General features: G+C 39.4%; 1 protein-coding gene across 1 annotated transcript in view; it reads left to right on the forward strand.

Annotated features, from left to right (window-relative positions):
• The first annotated feature begins 2830 nt into the window (after positions 1-2830).
• Positions 2831-23539, forward strand: part of SYCP2L (synaptonemal complex protein 2 like) — a 112661-nt gene continuing 91952 nt past the window's right edge. Inside the window, exons 1-5 of the mRNA XM_027604104.1 lie at positions 2831-2933; positions 10354-10532; positions 10911-10935; positions 21895-21980; positions 22088-22176. Coding sequence (XP_027459905.1) covers positions 2831-2933; positions 10354-10532; positions 10911-10935; positions 21895-21980; positions 22088-22176 — 482 coding nt within the window. The remainder of the gene's footprint in view (positions 2934-10353; positions 10533-10910; positions 10936-21894; positions 21981-22087; positions 22177-23539) is intronic.

Raw genomic sequence — 23539 nt, forward strand, 5'->3', positions numbered from 1 at the left:
AAGCAGATGCTCCTTAAACCCACATCTTGCGCTAAATAATTGTCCGCGCTCGCTGTTCTCTCACCTCCGGTCAAGGGCACAGTCAGATTTGTTAGGAAAGTCAATCCAATAGTGAGATGCTTTTCAGAGCCGCCAGCTACGGGCAGCGGAGAACTCCGGTGACGAAAAATGCCAACTTTGGGCAGTTTCACGAATTTTCTTCTTTCTCTAATTTCAAGCTGGCTGCTCCTCCCAACCAGAGGCGGAAAGTCCACGCAGAAAAAAAGTGACTTGGTCATCCCTCTGCCTCTCTTCCCCCAAAGTTCTCTTTCTGAAAGATCGTGTAGGTCAGGGTTTCCGATTAAAATCACTCTCGCGTAGTCGCCACGAGGCTCGGGGAGGAAACGAAGAGAGTGTCCACTCTTCCCCCAGGAGTTTTGTCGGCAGATTTTTATCGTATTAACCGACTGCCGAAGGTCTGGCCACTCCTGTCCTTCAGTTGTTTTTATGCTGTTTGTCTTCCAAACGTCAAACTTATTCACACTTTTCTTTTACACACATATTTCTTTAATTGTGATAGGTTAAGATAATGTATACTTTAAAATGTTTTAACATAACTTCAGAAATAATTCAAAATCACCTCTGAGACTATATAGACGTTAATTTCGGGTCTTATTGTACAGATTATTAGAATCTTTCTTGTCTCTATAATCTTGGAATGTTCCTAAGGAGTCTTTAACCTTTAACAATACAAATGCATACAATTTTTTAACGTTAAAGCCAAATCAATTAATTACATACTTTTTTTCTAAATGTATTCTGGTGTCCAAAGAAATGTCACAGACTCTCTGCCATATTTAGTTTCAGAAGAATTAAAATCTTTATTCCAAGTTGCCCTAAAAGTATGGTTCAGTAAAACATGTTAGTAAAAGAAGCTAATCGAGGGGTGCCTGGGTGGGTCAATTAGTTGCGCATCTGGTTCAATCTCAGCTAAGGTCTTGATCTCAGGCTTGTTAGCTTAATTAAGCCACACATTGGGTATGGAGCCTACTTAAAAAAAATTCAAAAACTGATTGAAGTGAAAATTTGAAAATAAAAATAATTAAGTAGTGGTGGTGTTTATTGTGTTGTCTTACATTTCTCCAGAAAATTTGAATGCATTAGCAACCCTATAGTTTGGAAGGATATATTTTCCCCAAAAATTCTGTAAATAACTGATTATAAAGCTTTTGCCTATTATTAAGCAAACTGTAATTTTATTATATTGTTTATTATATTCTCATATTATTTTATTCTGTAAAATCAAATGCACTTAAACTGTATTTTGATTATTGTTTGTTACTATCCTTCCATTTTTTTCTGCACTAGTATTTTCATTGATTCAGAACACTTTATATTCACAGCTGGCTCTTCATTACTATTTTGATATAGTAAAACCTCATTAATTCAAAAGCAAAGGAAGAAGGCTTTGCATTTGCTAAGCTTAGATGAAAATCAGGAAATTAATGTAAGTATATTTACATCGTATTGACCAGGAAACAGACATCATGGTCTTTGAAATACGTATCATTTTGAATGGACCGCAGGTGTATGCGCTGACCTAGCAGAGATTCTGGTTCTACTGGGTCTTGCTTTGATGTAAACAGGTATCTTCTGTAAATGTCTTGACACGAAATACCCATAGTTTGTAATCATAACACAAATTGATTTTTACACAAGGAAAGTTTAGATCTGAGGGGTCTTTTTTTTTGTTTTTAAGAAAACGCCAGTCCAATTTATTTTTGCCACTGTGTTCACATAAACAGGCTACTTACCGGCGGAAACCTGGCCATTAGTACACACTCTAGTTGGGTTAAAGGAAGTAGGTAGAAAACAAGCAGAGTGGATGAAGTTATTTGTTTGCTCCCCCCACCCCGTTTTGTTTGGTTTTGTTTTTGACTGAGTACACCAGGTTAATGAAACAAACAAACAAAAAAACCTTTTGTGAATTCAGGAATATTCTCACAATTTCAGGTACAAATCTGCTTCCTAGGGGAAAATCCAGTTTTAGTCGATATCAGAATCAATAGACCAAAGACCGCTCACCCAGCTGTTAAAGGTGGAGAGAAAACTGCCGGCTTCCGCAAAGGGGCTATCTATCAGTTTCGAATTCCGCAAATAAAGAATGTTTACATGACGTTGTTCACAGACTCTTGAGAAATCGCTTTAAACTGTGCGTGCATGCGCCCAGGTGGTCTGACCAGGATTGCTAATTACCTGCAAGGGTATCTTGCGTCTCAAATAGGGGCTTAGTAAATTCAGGTGCGGGTTAATTGATTAGCGTTCTGGGCGAGGATTGGAACTCAAAAGCCGCGAGGCTACACCAGCCCTCGTCGCAGCGCAGCCCAGCCCATCCGGGTTTTGGGCAGCAGAACCGCAGGAGGCTGAACGCGGCGCACTTGCGAGGTGCGCTCTGGGCCGGGAGCCTCGGGATGCAGGCGGTGAGTGAGCCGGGGGCGGGGGGGGTCCGAGTCCGGGTCCGGGTTTAGTCTGGGCCCTTTCTCCGCGGTTCGAGGGGGGCCCAAGGGCGCGTGGTCTGTCGGGCTCTGGGGGCAGAGGCTGGTGTGTACCCCCAGAGACGCGGCATCTGCTACCATGCCCTGACGCCGGGGGGGGGGGAAGTGGGGGGGTGGGAAGAGCGGGTTGGGGGGCCTCTTGAACCCTTCAACCTCCTTAGGTTTAATTGGAGTTTATTGGGAGCTTTCAGTGAGGCAACCAGGCAGGATAGAAGCCTCTGATCCCTTGCTCAGAGAAGAGGAAACCGGAGAATTAATGTTTAGAAGGCAATGAGATCCTTCTCAATTTGCTCCGGATGTTTTCCCAGCCCCTGTTGCTGCGTAGACCTTTCAGTGACATTAACCCATCTGGGCCCCAGACCTACGGTCCCAAATGCGGGGACTTGGGCTACTCGCACTGTAGATAAAGGTCCCTAAAACGCCCGGGGCCCCGGATTTGGGGGTGGATTGGTACCCCCAGTGCTTCCACTTCTCAACATTCATTTAACCCAAATCACTGCTGGTGAAAAAATAAACAAGCCTGGATCTGGGTCTTTGAATTCACCCAACTTTTCATATTTGTAAATAATGATATTGTATCATATGCTGACATTCAAAGATCTTGGTCAAGTACATATAGAAGTAAGACTGCGAGCCCAAGCTAAATTTTTAAAAAAAACCTCTCTAGAAGATATTTGAAGTCTAGTTTTTGGTGTGTTGTACTTTTAAATAATTGTTGGGATGAAGTGAGCAGATGAAATGCTGTTATTTAATGTGGCATAATGTGTTGTGAAAACCAAGGTGGCAGACCCAGGGATTACTCTCGAGGAAAAGGTGTTAACAATCCACTACTAAATGTCTTGTGAATTCTCTCGTGGTGGTTGTTAATATTTGATCCTTGAAGCTGTGCTAAAAGTCCCAGAGGAGTATTTAAAACTCACCAAAGTCAGAAACCTAAAGCTCAATCTCATGACTGGGCTTGAAACACGCTTTCCAAAATTTCATTTTACAAACTCTCATTCTAAAAATGGTTCATTAATCCAAAGCCATCTATTCTATAGTTATCACTATAGAGTTTGTCTATTTTGTGTGATTGTTGATTACAACAATGTTTGCTTTGCTTCTTGTGATAGTCTGTATTTGTCATAGTACTGAAGAAAGAAAAATTATTTCTAAGTAGTATGTTACTTAGATCTATAATCAGCGGCATGAGCAAACAAAACGTTTTTGTTCGGGATGACAATATGAAGCTTCATTTTATTTTTAAAACTTGAGATGCATTTCTTTGAGACTTTTTTTAAACATTTTTTTTGTACACAGGAAGAGGAAGGTCCTTTGCAGTCTGTTAAGGAAGACGCTGGGAGTGGAATTGCTCTGGATGCTTTCTATGTAAAGATCAAGCTAATTTTTTGGGGTGGGGAGGGAGAGGGTGTGTGTGCTCTCTTTCTAGTTCTGTGTTTGCTGTGTACACACAGAACTGCACAATTGTTCCTCAGTTGCTCAAGCCAGGGGCAGAGAAATCTTTGCTCCTTCCCCTTCCCTAATCTCCTACATTCAGTTTATCACCATGCCTTTGAGTATCCTACCAATATCTTAGTCTAAATTTTCTTGGGCCAGGTACTGTTCTAGGTAGACAGTATTGAACAAACAGATACAATTCCTGCCCACATGGAGCTTACAGCCTGGTGCAGAGCCAAAGAAACAGGTTACCAACCAAAGGGAAGAAGCAGTCTAGGCATAGAACAGTCAGTGCAAAGGCCCTGAGGCAAGGCAGAATTTGATTTATTGTTTTTTTTATTTTAATGTAAGTTAACTTTAGTTTTTTTTATTGTTGTTGTTGTTTTTGACTTATTAGTAGGGAAGTCAGGCAGAAGAAGTTGACAGATCAAATCATGCAGAGCCCTGAAGACCGAGGCAAAGGGTTTGGAATTATTCTGAATGCAGGGAAGCCAAGTGGAGTTTTAGGCAGAGGCCTGAGCTTTTGAGTCAGAGAATCTGAGTGTAAATCTCACCTGGGTGATCTCATGCAAGTACTTAACCTTTCCCAGCCTTTCTATTCTCCCCAGATAAAGAATCTGTCCTGTCAGGGTGGTGGTAAGGATCACATGAGAACATCTGTGGAACACTCAACACTCTTGGCACAAAAAGGTTCACTTAAAAATGTGCTAACTTAAAAATAATTCTGTTCACGTGTTTAATTTCAAATGCTATCTCTCCATTTAAATCAGTACTAAGAATATGGAATTTGGAGCTGTATACAGTAAAATGCCTCCTTATTAAAATAATATTGTATATTGGTAATTTAGCCTGTAAGAATGAACTGAATTTTTAAAAATGAAAAAAATCCTATCTTTTTAGTACAGATACTTATGTCTCTGTTCAAATGTATTTAGAAGTAGTTCTTGGCTGATGTTTAGGTGGAAAAAATTTCATTTGTTATGACAATTTGCATACTTAGTCAACTATCTGTAATTGTGGAATTCATTTTCTTCTGATCATTTATGTCACTTATAGTAGGTTTGCATTTTTTAGTGTCTTAGAATTTCTAACATTACTGAGGTAAAGTCTTTTCTCCAGATATCTGTACTTCAAATGTAGTTCTCCCTAAGTGAGTGGCTCTCCAACTTAGCATACAAGAGAATCCCCTGAAGGGCCACCCCCCCTCCCCCAGTGTTTGATTCCTAATCAGTCCCCAGGTGATGCCCATGCTGCTGGTGGTCCACAAACCACATTTTGCAAACTGTCTTCACCCAACAAGCTCAATCATTGGCTAAATGATCTGTTCAAGATATAACTATTTATCCTCTATTAATTCCACACTGAATTATTTTTTTATTTTTTTAAAGATTTTATTTATTTGACAGAGACACAGCGAGAGAGGGAACACAAGCAGAGGGAGTGGGAGAGGGAGAAGCAGACTCCCTGCGGAGCAGGGAGCCTGATGCGGGCCGATCCCAGGACCCTGGGATCATGACCTGAGCCGAAGGCAGATGATTAATGACTGAGCCACCCAGGCGCCCCTCCACACTGAATTATTGATGGTAGAAATATTACTATGAAGTAAATGTTCTTAGGGGAAAATAATTTGCAAACTATTAACTTTCCAGCTTCAGTCACTTATTATTGATACATTCCATGATAAAGGATTTCAGAAAATAGAAGAATATTTTCAACAGAGAGCAAGCCACATTCCTCAAAAATACAATCATCTTGTATTCTATCATCTTGACAGATCAATAAATAAGGCAAGTAAAGTTTTTTGTGGGGAGAATACCAATGTGTAATTATTTGGAAGGTCCCCCCTCCCTGCCCCCAAGTTTTATTGAGGTATAATTGATACACAGCACTGTAACTTTAAGGTGTACAGTATAGTGATTTGACTTGTATTGTGAAATGATCACCACAATAAGTTAACATCCATCATCTCCTATAGATAAAAATAGAGAAAAGATTTCCTTGTGATGAAGGGCACCCGGCTGGCTTAGGCAGAAAAGCAAGGGGTTGTGAGTTCGAGCTCCACGTCGGGTATAGAGATTACTTAAATAAAACCTAAACAAAAAAAAATTTCCTTGTGATGAGAACTTTTAGGATCCACTCCCTTAATAACTTTCATTGTAAGGCTTTAACTTAGTGTGGTCTAATACCCAGGAACTGGAGAAAAATGAGTTTCGGTATGTTTCGCTGTTGCTGAAATGTGTTCAGCGATTCTTCATGGATGGCCTCAAAGAAGATGAACCTTTGCTAATTCAGCAGGGACTGATCCCAAAGATAAGTGTCTTGTTTTAATTTTGTATGGCTTTGGGTCATTTAAAGAACTGGAATGAAACTAGTTATCTAGTTTGATAGTTTCTGTTCCTTTGAAACCAAATTTGGAAAGAAATTGGTCATGATGCTTATTGCCTATATCAGTCAAAGATGAAGTTCAGTATAGGTTTCCTGATATGTGCTGAGCACTTTGGGAGTGTGCAGGAATGAGTCAGACCTACTGTCTTCTCCCCTTGACAAGCCAATGCTGTAATCACATGTTTTAATTATTTTAGTGAATTTAACTTGGGAATAGAGAATGAGTAGGGAATAAATTATATGCCCCCCACAACCCCCACCAAAGGCTCTAAAACTTTTAATAGACATTAGTAACAAGATTGAATCTAGATAAATGATCAAATACTTCCCCTTGCCACAGCCCATTTTCCTTTATTTTACTTTTTTAAAAATTAATTTTATTTTATTGTTAGTCACCATACACTACATCATTAGTTTTTGATGTAGTGTTCCATTGTTTGTGCATAACACCCAGTGCTCCATGCAAAATGTACCCTCCTTAATACCCATCACCGGCTAACGCATCCCACCACCCCCCTCCCCTCTAAAACCCTGTTTGTTTCTCCGAGTCCATAGTCTCTCATGGTTCATCTCCCCCTCCGATTTCCCCCCCTTCATTTTTCCCTTCCTACTATCTTTTTTTATTAACATAGAATGTATTTGTTTCAGGGGTACAGGTCTCTGATTCAGCAGTCTTGCACAATTCACAGCACTCACCATAGCACATACCCTCCCCAATGTCCATCACCCAGCCACCCCATCCCTCCCACCCCCCACCACTCCAGCAACCCTCAGTTTGTTTCCTGAGATTAAGAGTCTCTTATGGTTTGTCTCCCTCTCTGGTTTCATCGTGTTTCACCTTTTCCTCCCTTCCCCTATGAGGAATTTGAGAACCAAGACAGAGGACCATATCAGCGAGATCATATGCTACTTGTCTTTCTCTGATTGACTTATTTCGCTTAGCATAATACCCTCTAGGTCCATCTTCATGGTTGCAAATGGCAAGATTTCGGGTTTTTTGATGGTTGTATGCGCATACGCATGTATATGTGTGTGCTTTAACCATTCATCTGTTGATGGACATCTTGGCTCTTTCCACAGTTTGGCTATTGTGGATATTGCTGCTATAAACGTTGGGGTGCACGTACCCCTTCGGATCCCTACATTTGTATCTTTGGGGTAAATACCTAGTAGTGCAATTGCTGGGTTGTAGGGTAGCTCTATTTTCAACTTTTTTTTTTTTTAAAGATTTTATTTATTTATCTGACAGACACAGTGAGAGAGAGAACACAAGCAGGGGGAGTGGGAGGGGGAGAAGCAGGCCTCCTGCAGAGCAGGGAGCCCGATGCAGGGCTCCATCCCAGGACCCTGGGATCACGACCTGAGCCGAAGGCAGATGCTTAACGACTGTGCCACCCAGGCGCCCCTATTTTCAACTTTTTGAGGAACCTCCATACTGTTTTTCAGAGTGCACAGCCCATTTTTCCAACTTTGAAACTCTCAGTTGAATGTGAAAAAGAGCAAAATTTTTTTATTCTAATTCATGCAGTTGTGACATTTTATCCTGTTAGGGGATAGCCACAGGGTAATATTATGAGTGCCTTGACAATGGCATCTGAAAGCAAAGCAGAGTTTGTGGAATCTCCTGTTATATCCCTCTTTTCACAAGATTTTCAGCCCTTAGATGCTGGATTTGTTGGTGAGATGAGGGAAGATAGAGGGGCAGGAGAGTGATCTGGCTGGTTCTAAAACCTTCCCCCCCACCCACCCCCTGGACCCTAGTACCTGAAGTTTGTTAGGACCAGGTTGACTCAGGGAGATCTGTTTGTGCCCCTTTTTTACTGTAAAATGCCTCTAACTATGTGGCCCCTCTTTGGGGTGGTGGGGAGACCAAATAAATACCAGGCTTTCCCTAACCCCTCTCAGACTTTAAAACTGTTTGCAGGGTGGGGGGGTAGAGCTAAGGATTTTGCTTAGGCAAACTACATATTTCATTTTGCATGTAGTGCCACCTAACTCCCTCGTATACATATGCAGTTAACAGGAAATCTGGAAGAGGAGGTAAAACCATTCCAAAGGAAATGGAACATGATGTCCCAGGGGTAACTTGGAACCTTAAGCTGGTGGTGGTGGTGGTTTTGGGGGGTGGGGGCAGAGATGAGTTGGGATCTGACCCAACCTGAATTTTCTATTTAGATTTTAAAATACCCTTCCAAGATTTAAAGGGTCAGATCAAATTTCCACTGGAGTTTTGAAATCAAATGGGAATTTCCATATTCCATTGGAATTCCAGTTGGTGATGGAAATTTCAGAACCAGAACTTAGGCACATTCTAAAGCATGTTCTGTTTCATGTAGGTTTTGGCCAAGAAAAATACTTTGATACTATCAAAGTGGATGGGATACTAGATTCTATACTTCTAAAGTCGGTTATTTTTGCAGGTCAGCACAAAATGTACTGGCAACTTATTCTCCCCAGAGTAAGAACTTCCTGTGGAAAGGAACGCATTCATAAGATCCTGGAGGATTAAGCAACTTGTCCTATAAGACATACATAAGGAGTAGTACCTATTATATATGTAAATAACTATTTTGTCTGGCTTCTGGTAATCACACAGCTGTGGGGAAATGTAGGATCATGAAACATAAGTAGGTCCAGAGAGGGACTTTTTTTTTTTTTTTTTAAGTTTTTTTACTTGACAGAGACACAGCGAGAGAGGGAACACAAGCAGGGGGAGAGGGAGAAGCAGGCTTCCCGCTGAGCAGAGAGCTTGATGCGGGGCTCGATCCCAGGACCCTGAGATCATGACCTGAGCCGAAGGCAGACGCTTAACGACTGAGCCACCCAGGCGCCCCCAGAGAGTGACTTTCTAGTTCCAAGTCTTGATCAAATGTGGCATTGCCCTCACTTCTCTGTATCTATGCTCAATATATTTTGGTATGCTGAGGGGGGGCGGATAGGATTTGGGGTGGTAAATGGAATAGTGACAAAAATTTACTTAAAAGTGTAAAATTCAGTATGGATCTGGGGGGGTGGATATCACCTTAGCGGTGAGTTCCGTTGTATAGAAGGATTTTTTCCCTTAGGCTGTTGGAGAAAAGTTTGCCTCAGAACATGGATGATGCAGTCTAGCACAAATCTTTGCCTCATTTGAGATCAAAAACATCACTTGGAACTTAATAGTGGCCTGCCACCCTTGCTGTGCACCAGAATCCCCTGGAGAGCTTTAACAAGCACTGTCTGGGTCCCACCACCAGAGATTGCTACATACTGGGTCTGTGATGGGTCCTGGGTGTCAGGGTGTTTCAAAGCTCCCCAGGTTTTCCTAATGTGCAGTCAAGGTTGCGAACATTTGGTTTGTCCATGGTCCCCAGTGGGGTGCTTTGGGTTCTTGGCTCCAAGGTGGACCAAGTTTCCAAGGCTCATTCCTGTAAGCGTTTTTCATTACAAACTCCTCTTACTACATGTTCAATTGATAATTTCAAACTGCGCATGCAGAATTTTTTTTATAAGCAAAAAAATGGTCCAAAGATGGCCTTTGCTTTTTTGAATAAATGTTCTTGGAGGGTTTATAGGAGTTTATTTTAAATCCTATCAATCCTAGCAACTTAATATGAATGTGGATATACATTCCTACAGGAAAACAAATCTCCAGTTAGCTGGAAGCTTTTGACAAGAGAAAGCCTTGAGACATACATATACTGTACTAACGTACTTCTGGAGTGCTTTCCACGTTCTCCATCTCCTTTTATTAGTTTGTTTTCTACAGCCTCTCAGATGACAAGAATTGCTGCATTGTTGGGGAGGCTCATTTATCTCTTAATCTTTAATCACTAGCCCCCATATAGGACTTTCTGGCATTAATCCTGGCCAACTCTTGCTGGTATCTGAGAACTTATTAGTACAACTCTATAGCAGTAGGACTTCATTCTGGAGAGTTCTAGATGGAGGCCTTAGAACTAGGTCTAATTGAAATGTTATAGAAACCAATCTTAAAAATATTTTGCTCTGGTAAAAGACTTAGGAAACTATCGAATAGGCAGTTGTTATATAGTCATAGAAGTTTCCATCAGTGTTTTTTCTCTTATGTACATGGTTTCCTGGTTTGAGAAAACAACAGAATTTCTGACCATGGCAGATCCAGCATCTGACACATCCCTGACTGATGTTATAGAAGACTTCTTTGATACAGCCTTGGTAAGGATGAGGCTGGATGCCTCACTGAATACATACCATTGATTATTTGTAGGAATCCTCAGTTATTTATAGAACATGTTTTCTAAGATGTGGGTTTTACCAAGACTCTCATATTTTATTAGAACATTATATGAAGTAGAAACCATATCTAACCAGTGCTATAGAAAAATGAAGTGGTTTATTTTCATGCATACATCATTCACCTGTTTAAGGGCGATAAGCTGATTTTAATACGATTGAAGGTCAAATAGGATTTCTCAGTTTTTTCTACTAATGAAAGTCGACTCCTGCCTGTTAGAGAACTATCAGCACTAATGAATTAATGTTAGAGTTGATAATGGTTTTTAAAAATAATACAAGCTTTACTTTTTCTTCTAGATTATTTCCAGGAGCAGTAGTAAAGGTAAGTATATTATTTACCACTAATTGACTATTTACTCTTCATTAGAATATTCTGATATAAATATTTGTCTAAATGACCTAAAACAGGTTTCAGTGTTTGGCTTTATTCACCATCTCAGGGTAGTCCTATGGCAATGTAGAGATTTTGTTGTAAAGTATGTCTTGGTTTGCCTGAGGTCCATTTTATTTTGTCTTAAATATTTTTAATGAGGGGGCGCCTGGGTGGCTCAGTTGGTTAAGCGTCTGCCTTGGGCTCAGATCATGATCCCAGGGTCCTGGAATTGATTTCCACATGGGGCTCCCTGCTAGGCATGCGCTCTCCCACTATCCCCTGCTTGTGAGCACTCTGTCAAATAAAGTCTTAAATATTTTTAATATAAGTACAGTTGACCTCTAGTTTCAGGTGTACAACATAGCGATTTGACCATTGTGTACAACCCGTAATGCTCGCTATGAGTGTAGCCACTCCGTCATCACAGAACATTACTGCAGTGTTGTTTATATTCTCCAGTCTGCGAAGGCACTCTAAGACCAAAAACAAAGCAAGCACTCCCTACTGTTTACACAGTTTTATTCAGGATAACTTACTGATGGGGGGGGGGGTGGGAGGTGGGATCGGGCAAAGGATCCCTGAGCTATGCAGCTATTTGCTGCCAAGTCCGGACCTTAATCCCCAGCCTGTATAGAGTGAGGGGCATGGTGGTGAGGTCTCGGGCTAGTTATCTCAAGTGGTGCCATCTGTTCGCCAGAGGATCTGTACTAGTTCTCTGCAGCGGGACCTTCTGTGCGTTACTTCAGAGATGGTCAGAATGAGACCGTGTGCATTCCAGCCAGGACACACCTTATCCTCCATGGGGCAGGGAGCATGGAGCCCCGGGGCAGGTCATTGTGTGGCTAGGAACAAGACAGCAAGACGGAAGGCCAAGATGGTGTTAGTGTTGTCCGCACTCCTGCAGTTGTAATTCTCATCTCCGTGACTTGTGACAGAAACTTTGTAACTCTTGATCCTCTATCTATTTTGCCCATCCCCCCACCACCTCCCCTCTGGCAGCCACCTTTGTTCTTTGCATTTAAGAATCTGGTGTTTTTGTTTTTTGTTGTTGTTGCTGTTCATTTGTTTTCTGGATTCCACGTAGAAGTGAAATCATGTGGTATTTCTGATTTATTTCACTTAGCATAATACCCTCTAGGTCCATCCATGTTGTAAATGGCAAGATTCCACCTTTTTTTTTAAATGATTTATATTCCATAGTATATACCATATCTTCTTTATCCATTCATCTACTGATGGACCCTTGAGTTGCTTCCATTGTGTAGCTGTTATAAATAATGCTGCTATAAACATAGGGGTGCATATCTTTTCAAATTAGTGTTTTCATTTTCTTTGAGTAAATACCTAGTAGTGAAATGACTAGATCATGTGGTATTTGTAACTCTTTGAGGAACCTCCATACTGTTCTCCAGAGTGGCTCTACCAGTTGGCATTCCCACCGACCATGCACAAGTGTCCCCTTTTCTCCACATCCTCACCAATATCCACCTTGTATATTCCTGCATCCTTTGTTGTAGATTGACTAGATGAGTGGGAGTTTATCCCTGGGCTCTGTGTTCTGTTCTTTGCACTATGCATTTATTTTTGTGCTAGTACCATACTGCTTTGATTACTGTAGCTTTGTAATATGGTTTGAAATCTGGAAGCATGATACCTCCATCTTCTTTCTCAAGATTGTTTTGGCTATTTGGTATCTTTCTTTTTCTTCTTTCTTTTTTTTTTTGTTCCATACAAACTTTAAGATTATCCTAGTTCTGTGAAAAATACCATTGGTATTTTGCTAGGAATTGCGTTGAATTTGTAGATTGGTTTGGGTAGTATGGCCATTTAAACAATATTCTTCCAGTCTGTGAGCACAGTATATCCATTTATTTGTGTCTTCAGTTTTTTTTTTTTTCTTCCCGTTAATATCTTACTGTTCTTAGAGTACAGGTCTATCACCTCCTTGGTTAAATTTATTCCTAAGTGTCTTAATGCAATTATAAATGGGATTTTCTTAATTTGTCTTTCTGTTAGCTCATTATTAGTGTAGAAACACAACAGACTTCTACATATTTTTGTAGCCTGAAAATTTGTGAATTTTTTTTATTTTTTTCAGCTTTTCTGCCCTTTTAAAAAATTTAATTCCAGTATAGTTAACATACAGTGTTATATTAGTTTTAAGTGTACAATATAGTGATTCAACAATTCTATACATGACTCAGTGCTCACCATAAGTATACTCGTAATCCCGTTCACCTATTTCACCATCCCCCTGCCCACCTACCCTGTTTGTTCTCTGTAGTTAAGCATTTGTTTTTTTAGTTTGTCTTTTTTTTTCCTTTGTTTTTCTTCAATTCCACATAGAAGTGAGATCATATGGTATTTGTCTTTCTATGACTAGCTTTGAATTATTTGAGTTGTATAAGTTCTTTATATATTTTGGACATTACCCTTTACTGGATATGTCATTTGCAAATATCTTCTTCCATTCAGTAGGTTGTCTTTTAGTTTCATTGGTTGTTTCCTTCACTGTGCAGAAGCTTTTTATGTTGATGAAGTCCCAGTGCTTTAGTTTTGCTTTTGTTTCCCTTGCCTCAGGAGAACTATCTAGAAAAATGTTATGGCTGATGTCAGAGGCCTTACCACCTATGCTCTTTTCCAGGGTTTTTATCATTACAGATCTCACATTTAGGTCTTGAATCCATTTTGAGTTTATTTTTGTGTATGGTGAAACAGTCATCCAGTTTCATTCTTTTACATGTAGCTGTCCAGTTTTCCTAGCACTATGTGTTGAAAAGACTAGACTATCTTTTTCCCATTGCATATTCCTGCCTCCTTTGTCAAAGATTAACCATATGATCATGGGTTTGTTTGTAGACTTTCTACTCTCTGTTGATCTGTGTGTCTATTTTTGTGCCAGTTACCTCCTGTTTTGTTTATTACAGTTTGTAGTATAACTTGAACTGGAATTGTGATGCCTCTAGCTTTTTCAAGGTAGCTTTGGTGATTTGGGATCTCATGTGGTTCAATACAAATTTTAGAATTGTTGTAGTTCTGTGAAAAATGCTGTTGGTATTTTGATAAGGATTGCATAAATCTGTAGATTGCTTTGGGTACTACGGACATTTTAGGAGTCTTCCAATCTATAAGCATGGAATACCTTTCCATATGTTCTTGTCCTCTTCAATTTCTTTCATCAGTATTTTTTAGTTTTCAGATTATGGGTCTTTCACCACTTAAGTTTAGTCCTAAGTATTTTGTTTGGGGCAATTGTTAATAGGATCGTTAATGTTTCTTTTTTGTTGCTTCATTGTATAGAAATGTAATGGATTTCTGTACACTGATTTTTTTTTTTATTCAACTTTACTGAGTTGATTTATCAGTTCTAGTTTTTTCGTGGAGTCTTCAGAGTTTTCTATATAGAGTATTGTCATGTGCAAATACCGTGTTTTAGTTCTTCCTTTCCAATTTGGATGCCTTTTATTTCTTTATGTTGTCTAATTGCTGTGGCTAGGACTCCTGTACTATGTTACATAAAAGGTGAAAGTGGGCATCCTTGTCTTTTTCCTGACCTTAGGGGAAAAGCTCTGTTTTCCCCCATTGAGTATGATCTGGGTGTTTCATAAAAGGCCTTTATTATGTTGAGGTGTTTTCCCTCTCAACCTACTTTCTTGAGGGTTTTTTTTTTTTTTATCATGAATGGATGTACTTTGTCAAATGCTTTTTCTACATCTATTAAAATGTTTTTATTTCCCATTGATTTGTAAAAGAGTGAACCACCCTTTTATTCCAGGAATAAATCTCACTTGATCAGGGTGAATGACTTTTTTTTTTTAATGTGTTATTGGTTTCACTTTGCTAATATTGTTTTGAAGATTTTTGTGTCCATGTTCATGAGATAATTGGCTTGTTCACACTTGTGGGTATATGTGGTATCTTTATCTGGTTTTGGTATCGGGGGAATGTTGGCCTCCTAGAATGAACTTGGAAGTTTTCCTTCCTCTTCTGTTATTTGGAATAGTTTGAGAAGAATAGGTGTAAACTCTTCTTTCCCCCCCCCCCCCCTTTTTAGTGTGAGTCAGGGTGGGGGGTGGGTTGGGAGGAGAGACAGGGGAGAGAGAATCTTAAGCAGGCTCTATGCCCAGTGCAGAGCCCATCACCAGGCTTGATCTCAGGACCCTGAGATCATGACCTGAGCTAAATCGAGTCAGATGCTTGACCACCTGACCAGGTGCCCCAGTATTAACTCTTCTTTAAATGTTTGGTAGATTCTCCCATGAGGCCATCTGGTTGTGGAATTTTGGGTTTTTTGGGGGAATTTTTTTTGATCACTACTTCAATTTCATTGCTGGTAATTGGTCTGTTCAAATTTTCTATTTCTTCCCGATTCAGTTTTGGAAGGTTATGTTTCTAGGAATTATATATTTCTTCTAGATTGTTCGGTTTGTTGGCATATTTTTTTATAATCTCTTACCATTGTTTGTATTTCTGTGCTGTTTATTTCACTTGTGATTTTGTTTGGGTGTGGGTTTTTGTTGCTGTTACTGTTTGAGTCTAGCTAGAGGTTTATCAATTTTGTTGATCTCTTCAAAGAACCAGCTCTTGGTTTCATTGATCTGCCCTATTTTTTAGTATTTTATTTCTGCTCTAATATTTATTCTTTACTTCTGGTTTTAGGTTTGTTTTGGGTTTATTCCCTAGCTCCTTTAGATATAAGGTTATGTTTGAGATTTTTTCTTGAGGTAGGCCTGTATTGCTATAAACTTCCCTCTTAGAACAGCTTTTGTTGCATCCCAAAGATTTTGGACCATTATGTTTTCATTTTCACCTGCCTTTATTTCTTTGATTTATTGGTTGACTCATTCATTGTTCAGTAGCATGTTGTTTAACCTCCATGTATTTGTGCTCTTTACAGATTTTTTTTTTTCTGGTGGCCAATTTCTAGTTTCAGATAAGGTGCATGGTAGGACTTCAGTCTCTTCGAATTTGTTGAGGATTGTTTTGTGGCCTAATATGTGGTCTATTCTGGAGAATGTCCTGTGTGCATTGAAGAATACATATTCCACTGTTTTAGAATTCAATGTTCTTTTTTTCTTAAGATTTTGTCAGAGAGCACAAGCAGGGGGAGTGGCAGGCAGAGGGAGAAGCAGGCTCCCTGCTGAGCAAGGAGCCCAATGCATGACTTGACCCCAGGACCTGGATATCATGGCCTGAGCCAAAGGCAGATGCTTAACCAACTGAGCCACCCAAGCGTTCCAGGATAGAATGTTCTGAATATATCCATTAAGTCTATCTGGTCCAGTGTGTCATTCAAAGCCACTATTTTCTTGTTTTTTCTGTTTTGATGATCTGTCCATTGACGTAAGTGGACTGTTAAGTCCCCTGCTATTGTATTACTATTGATTACTTCCCTTATGCTTGTTATTAACTGACTTATGTATTTGGGTGCTACCATGTTGGGTGTATAAATATTTATAGTTATGTTTTCTTGGATAGTTCCTTTTATGATTATATAGTGTCCTTCTTGGTTTCTTATTAGCTTTTGTTTTAAAGTCTATTTTTTCCTGTATAAGTATTGCTAGCCCATCTTTTTACATCTATTTGCATGATAAATATTTCTCCATCCTCTCACTTTCAATCTGCAGGTATCTTTAGGTCTGAAATGAGTGTGTTGGCAGCATATAGATGGGTCTTGTTTTTTTTTTATCCATTCCATCACCCTATGTCTTTTCATTGAATATAAATGGACTAGACACTCCAAAGTAATTGTTGATAGGTATGTATTTATTGCCATTTTGTTACTTGTTGTGATTTTTATGGTTTTTCTGTGTTCTTTCTTGCTCTCTTCTCTCACAATTAGTTGTCTTTAGTGATATGTCAAAACTAGAAAGGAATCTAAGTATATCTATTACTAGGTTTTGATTTGTGGTTTCCATTAGGTTTGTATATAACATCTGCATACAGTGGTCTATTTAAAGTTGATGGTCACTTAAGTTTGAACCCATTCTTTATTTCTTTCCTCCCACCCCTGCTATGCCCTATTTTACATCCTTTTATTTTGTGAATCCCTTGACTGATTTTTTTACAGGCATACTTATTTTTACTGCTTTTGTGCTTCCTTCTTTTATTCTTATAGTCTTTCTTTCCACTCAGAGTCCCTGTTATCATTTCTTGTAGGGCAAGTTTCGTGGTGATGGTAGTTGGGAAACTCTTATTCTGAATGATGGCCTTGCTGGATAAAGTACCATTGGTTGCAAAGTTTTTCCTTTCAGCACTTTGAATATATCATGCCACTCTCCTCTGGCCTAAAAAATTTCTGCTTAAAGATCAGCTTATAACCTTATGTTTTTTTTTTTTTTAATATATATGTAACTATTTTGCTGCTCTTAAAATTCTCTATCACAACATTTTGCCATTTTAATTACTATGCGTTTTGGTGTGGACTTCCTTGGGTTTATTTTTGTTGGGAACTCTCTGTGCCTCCTGGATCTGGATAGGTTTCCTTCCCCAGATTAGGGAAATTTTTTAGTGGTTTCTTCAAATAGACTTTTCTGATCCCTTTTCTCTCTTCTCCTTCTGGGATCTCTTAATGTGAATATTATGCTTTATGGGGTTACTGAGCTCCCTAAGTCTGTTCTCATTTTGTCTAATTTTTTTCCTCACCTGCTCAGCTTGATTACTTTCCATTATTACTGTCTTCCATGTTGTTAACTGGCTCCTCTCCTTTAGCCTCTTATTCCATCTAGTATATTTTTAAATTTCATTTGTGTTCATCTCCAGTTCTTTCATCTTTTAAGATTTATTTATTTTAGAGTGCATGTGCATGCATGTAGTGGGGGGAGAGGCAGAGAGAGGGAGAGACAGTCACAAGCAGAGTCCATGCTGAGCCCAGAGCCCAGTGCAGGGCTTGATCTCACAAGCCTGAGATCACAACCTGAGCTGAAAGCAAGAGTCAGATGCTTAATCAACTGCACTACCCATGGGCCCCTCTGGTGTCTGTTTTGTTTTGTCTTGTTTTTAAATCTTTCTGTTAATATCTCTGATATCCTCCATTCTTAAGTGCATTGAGTATCTTTATGATCATTACTTTAAATTTTTTATCAGGCATATTACTTCACTTTGCTTATGTCTTTTGTTGTGGTCTTTACCTGTCCTTTCATTTGGGACATTCCTGTCTCATTTTGTCTAATTCTGTGTCTGTTTCTGTGTTTGGAAAGTCAGCTATGTCTCCTGCTCTTAAAAATAAAAGCCTTATGAAGGAAAGGTTCTGTATTATCCTGCAGTGCAGTGTCCCCTCTTCACTAGAACCTGGTGCTTCAGGAGGTGTCCCATATGTGTGTTGTGTGTGCCCTGCTGTTGTGGGGATTCATCTTTTTTGTGTGTGTGGGATCCCTGGTGTGATTTCTCTCCATTTCTGGGGCTCCTCACACCCCATGAAAGGCTACAGTCAGTTTTGCTCCCCACTGCCCTTCTTATTCTCTCCAATATGGCCTCTTGTATACTTTTGTGGAGTCTGTTGTGCCAGTCTTCAGGTTCTTTTCTGGGTTATTTATGCTGTTGAGTGTTATCCATTTTTATCTGTGGGATGAGGTCACCTTAGGGTTCTCTTACACTCCATTTTCCCTATGATTGGAAATAGTCCATTTGCATTTAAAGTAATTATTGCAGGTACATATTGACATTTTGTTCATTCTTTTTCAGTTTTTGTAGTTCTGTATCTTCTGCTTTCGTCCCTTGTGCTTGGAAGGCGTTCTTTAGGGTTATGCTTGGATTCCTTTTTGTGTATGTGTATTAGAGGTTTTTGATTTATGATTACCATTAGGTTCATATGTCATCTTGTGTATACAGCAGTCTTTATTAAGTTGATAGTCACTTAAGTTTGAACACATTCTAAAAGCACCTAATTTTTCATCCCCCTTCCATATTTTCTGTATATGATGTCATATTTTGCATCATCTTATTTTGTATATCCTGGACTGGTTTTTTTGTAGATATAGCAGATTTTACTATTTTTGTGTGTGAACAAACTGGCTTTATAGTTGAATCTACTACCTTAATTATATGATTACTTTTACTGTGAATTTTTTTCCTCTTATTTTCTTCTAGTTATGGCCTTTTCTTTCTACTCAGATAATTCCCTTTAACCTTTCTTATAAGGCTGGTTTAGGGGTGATGAACACCCTTAGCTTTTGTCTAGGAAACTTTTTATCTCTTCTATTCTGAATGATAACCTTGCTGGGTAGGGTATTCTTGGTTGTAGGTTTTTTCCTATCAGCAATTTGAATAGATCATTCCATTCCCTTCTGGCCCACAAAGTTTCTGCTGGAAAATAAGCTGATGGTTTTGTGGGGTTTCCCTTATATGTAACTATTTCTTTGCTGCTTTTAAAATCCTCTTACTCCATTTTGCCATTTTTGGTATTCATGTGTCTTGATGTGGACCTCTTCAGGTTCATCTTATTAGGATCTCTGTTTCCTGGATCTGGATGTCTGCTTCCTTCTCCAGTTTAGGGAAGTTTTTTAGTTATTTCTTCAAATAAACTTTCCACCCCTTATCTCCTTCTGGGATTCCTACAATGTGAATTTTATATGCTTGATGATGCTGCTGAGTTCCCTTAACCTATCATTTTTCACCTTTTGCTGTTCAGCTTGGTTCTTTTCCATTACCCTGTCTTCCAGATCAGTGAGCTGTTCTTTTGTCTCCTCTAATATGCTATTGATTCCCTTTAGTTTTTGTTCTTGTTACTGAATTCATCTGATTGTTTTTATATTTTCTGTCTTTGTTGATGATCTCACTCTCATCCACTCTTAAGTCCAGTGAGTATTTCTGTGACCATTACTTTGAATTCTCTATCATATTGCTTATCTCCATTTCTTTTAGTTCTTGTGCTGTGATTTTTGTCCTGTTCTTTCATTTGGGCATATTCCTATTTTCCTCACTTTATCTTTTTCTGTGTTAGGGAGGACAGCTGTGTCTCCTAGTCTTGAGTAGTTGCCTTGTATAGAAGTTCAGTGGTTCCCTATAGTGCCATGCCCTCTAGTCATCAGAACCACACAAGCTAGTGGTGTCTCCTATGTGGGTTGTGTATACCTTTCTGTTGTGTCTAGCTGTGTTTGTTTTCAGCCCAGTTAGCTGCAATGACCCACTTTGCCTACTGTGGGTGCACTGGGCAGGGTTTGGTCCATGCAGCATTGAGGGGCCTATGTAAGGCCTCTGTGGGCTTATAGGTGGGCAGGATCAGCAGTCAGGCTAGTTGTCTGGAATTAGCACCTCTGTGTGAGTATATCAGATGACCAGCCTTTCTCCCCGTGTGGCTCAGAGGCTTTCATTCGTGGGCGGGGTTGGCAGTCAGACTAGGTATCTGCAACCAACCTCTTTGTTGCAAGCACACCTAATAGCGGGCTTTCTCCCTGTGTGATTGGCTAAAAGGCTTGGCTGCTAGAACTGTGGGCAAACTGGTGTGTGGGATTATTTCCTCCTCCTCTCCAGGGCAGTAGTCACTTTGGAGTGGTGCTGGTCCCCACTGGGGCAGCTTGCTTGGTGTGGTGGGGTAGGAGCGACTTTGTAGGGATGGCTGCTGAGGCAGGTGGGTTGGATGGGGCAGGTCTATAAGGGAGCATTGGAGGTGGGGCATGTGGTGCTAGCAAGATTGGAGGAGAGTGTCACCGCAGGCTCCCATAATTGTCCAGCTATGTAAGCTGAGGGAGAGGAACAGCAATGGTGCCCACCAGCATTTTTGTTCTTGGAGAAGTCTCCTAAAGATTCCTGCTCCTCCACCACATATTCTGAGATTAGTAAATAAATCTCTTCAGTGTATGCCCCAGGTGGTTTTGAAACAGCTACTTTTTTGCCATGTCTCAGGCCAGGTTATTATGCTGACTCTTTGAAGGTGGGGACTCTTTTGTAGAATTCGTGTTCTTTTATGTTTTTGTGATAAGTCATGTGCTTCTTAAATCTTTCCTGAGGTAAGCACTTTTTAAAAAGTCCCTTTTCTGCTACTTAATGGCAGTGTTCCTCTTTCCCTTTTGCAGGGCTCTATTTGTTTTCTTTACTATGTAAATGAGAAGACTGACACCTGATATTTGCTAACTAACAGGGTACATAAATGTCTTAAGGATCTTCTGTCCATCTGGGTTGTGTTGAAATCTTCAAGTTTTAAACTGGCAGGCAAGTTGTTGGCATAGCTCCTAGCCAAATTTCTGGTTTCCAGAGATCATTCAGCAGTATCAATCTGGCTTTTTTTTAATGGAAGAGGAATCTTTTTTTACTTCTATTTTCTGGTTTTGGGTTCCTACAATCTCATGAGTTCTATGGGGGGTAAATATGACATGTGATGAATAATCCATATATAAAAATTGCACATTTGAACCTATGAAAGTAATGCTAGGATCTTACCATAAATTTTTGTACGTTTCGTAAGTGTATACTGTCATTTTATCTTAATGTGCATAAATGAAATCAGTTTAATTAGCATAGAGGATAATCTCATACCCATTCGTTTTACTATGTACTGACCTATAAATAACTGAAGTTTCCATAATTATGCTGTTTAATAAAGGCCAATACTTTGTTCAAACCTTACTTCTGTTAGCATAAGACCTCAAAATTTTTATTTTAAAAAAACATACAATGTAAGAACAGAAAACTGTGCAGTAGCTACTCTTTGTATATCTGTCTGGACAAAAAAGTAGCTTTGCTTAAGATAGGGTAATCACACACAGTCACACTTTGTGTATGCTGTTCTTTTCCTCACTGAGGGTCTATGCAATGCAAGTGTATTTTGTCCCTGTTTTATTGCCCAGACTTTTAATTTCTAAAATGGTTATTGCTCTCATGGCTTTTCCAGTCTGCCACTTCCTGTTTTGTGGGAGTCCTTTCCTTATTCTTTTTAGCATCAATTTGATTCTTCTAAAATTATGCTTTCAGGGAAAATTCAGATGTTGGATTCCTTCATATTTACCTTAGGATTTCTGGTGACAGAAAAGACTGTAAATCATTTCATTCAGCAGGAGGTGAGTTGCAAATAACAAAACTGATAACAGCTGCTCTAAAGACCTTAGAGAGGGTTGTGCAATAGGCCTCCATGTTTCTTCCCTGTAAATACTTTCTCCGACTCCAGGCTTTGAAAACTTTGAACTCCATTTTGCGTGCCGTGCCTCGGGAAGAGCGAAGACAACTGTCCTTGTTGGAAGGCCCACGTCATCTTATGTAAGTGACCTTGTACTTGATTATGGGATGATGTAAGGGTCAAACCTCTCTGGATTGTACTACCTCTGTCTTTGTTCTCCTTAGACCTAACACCTTCATTGCTTCTTTCAGTAAATGTGTGCCTACTGTATACAGGCATTGTGCTAAGCAGCGAAGGAGGAGTAAAGGAAAAAGCTAGACTTTGCTAAGTTCTTCTTTAGTAGTATGTTTATCAAGTTTTTGAGTTGAGATGCTTTCTTGGGCCATAGGTTATTGTTTTCTCTGTGAATGTGAGTTAAATTAGTGACTCATAGAGAATGTTAAGAGTACAGACTCTGGAGCCAGACTGCTGGGCTCCAAATCCTGGTTTTGCCACCCCTTTGCTCACTAAAATGGAGCCAACCATAATCCCTTGATTGATAGTTATTATACAGGTTGACTTAAGCAACCCACTGAAAGTGATGAGCTTGTTACTAAGTAGCAAATTCTCAAAGGCTACCAACTTTTAGCTATGCCAGTGTAATTTGTATTGCTTTTCAACAATGGAAAAACAGTGGATTTTTGTGTTTTGATGACCGTTATAATTATGTAGTTCTTGGGACATTGAAATTTGGAGGTAAAATTATAATGTGTGGCCATGGAAAGAGTAAAACCAGCACCCATTTTAAAATTTGAAACTAAATGTTACTGAATTAACCACTAACCAGCCTCATTGATGTATTGTGGCATGCCATCATTCATGTGACAAGCAGCCATGACTGATGAGAGGAAGGGCAACCAAGCTTGTCCTATTGTAGGCCTGAATGAAGTGATGGTGAGCATGGAGCCCACTGCTTTCATGTTTGTCCATTTAACTAATGTTTGCAGCATGCAGTTTTTCTACTGAATATTTCTTTAAAAATATTTGACTACATTAATTTAATCATTACTCTTAATGTTATATTTAGAATTAGAGAACAACTGACCTGATGTTTTCTCATAAGTTTTCAAACTAATCCTATGATCCTGCCTTATTGTTTGTGTGTTATAGAAAGTCTGGAATGTTCTGGACTTCAGGTTAGATGTAAAGTCTGCAAGCACAAAGCAGTGGTACTATTTTAAGGCTTCTTTTTAATAGTAACAAATCAATCTATTTATGAGAAACTGAACTACGAGATTTCTTGGCCAATCTATTCTTTAAAATGGGAGTTATTTCAGACATTAAGAGACCAGTATCATACTTGTTAGCATTTAGTTGAAATTGTTAAATGAATATAGGATATGGGAGTCTGTTGTTAAATGTAATAGGGTTAGGTTATTACATGATAAATAATAAACTTATCAGTTTTTCAAAGCAGTTCAAGAGCTCACTGGAAAGACAGCACCTACTGTAGTATTTCTTCCA

Source organism: Zalophus californianus, chromosome 7 (assembly GCF_009762305.2).
Source record: "Zalophus californianus isolate mZalCal1 chromosome 7, mZalCal1.pri.v2, whole genome shotgun sequence".
NCBI classification, from domain to species: Eukaryota; Metazoa; Chordata; class Mammalia; order Carnivora; family Otariidae; genus Zalophus; species Zalophus californianus.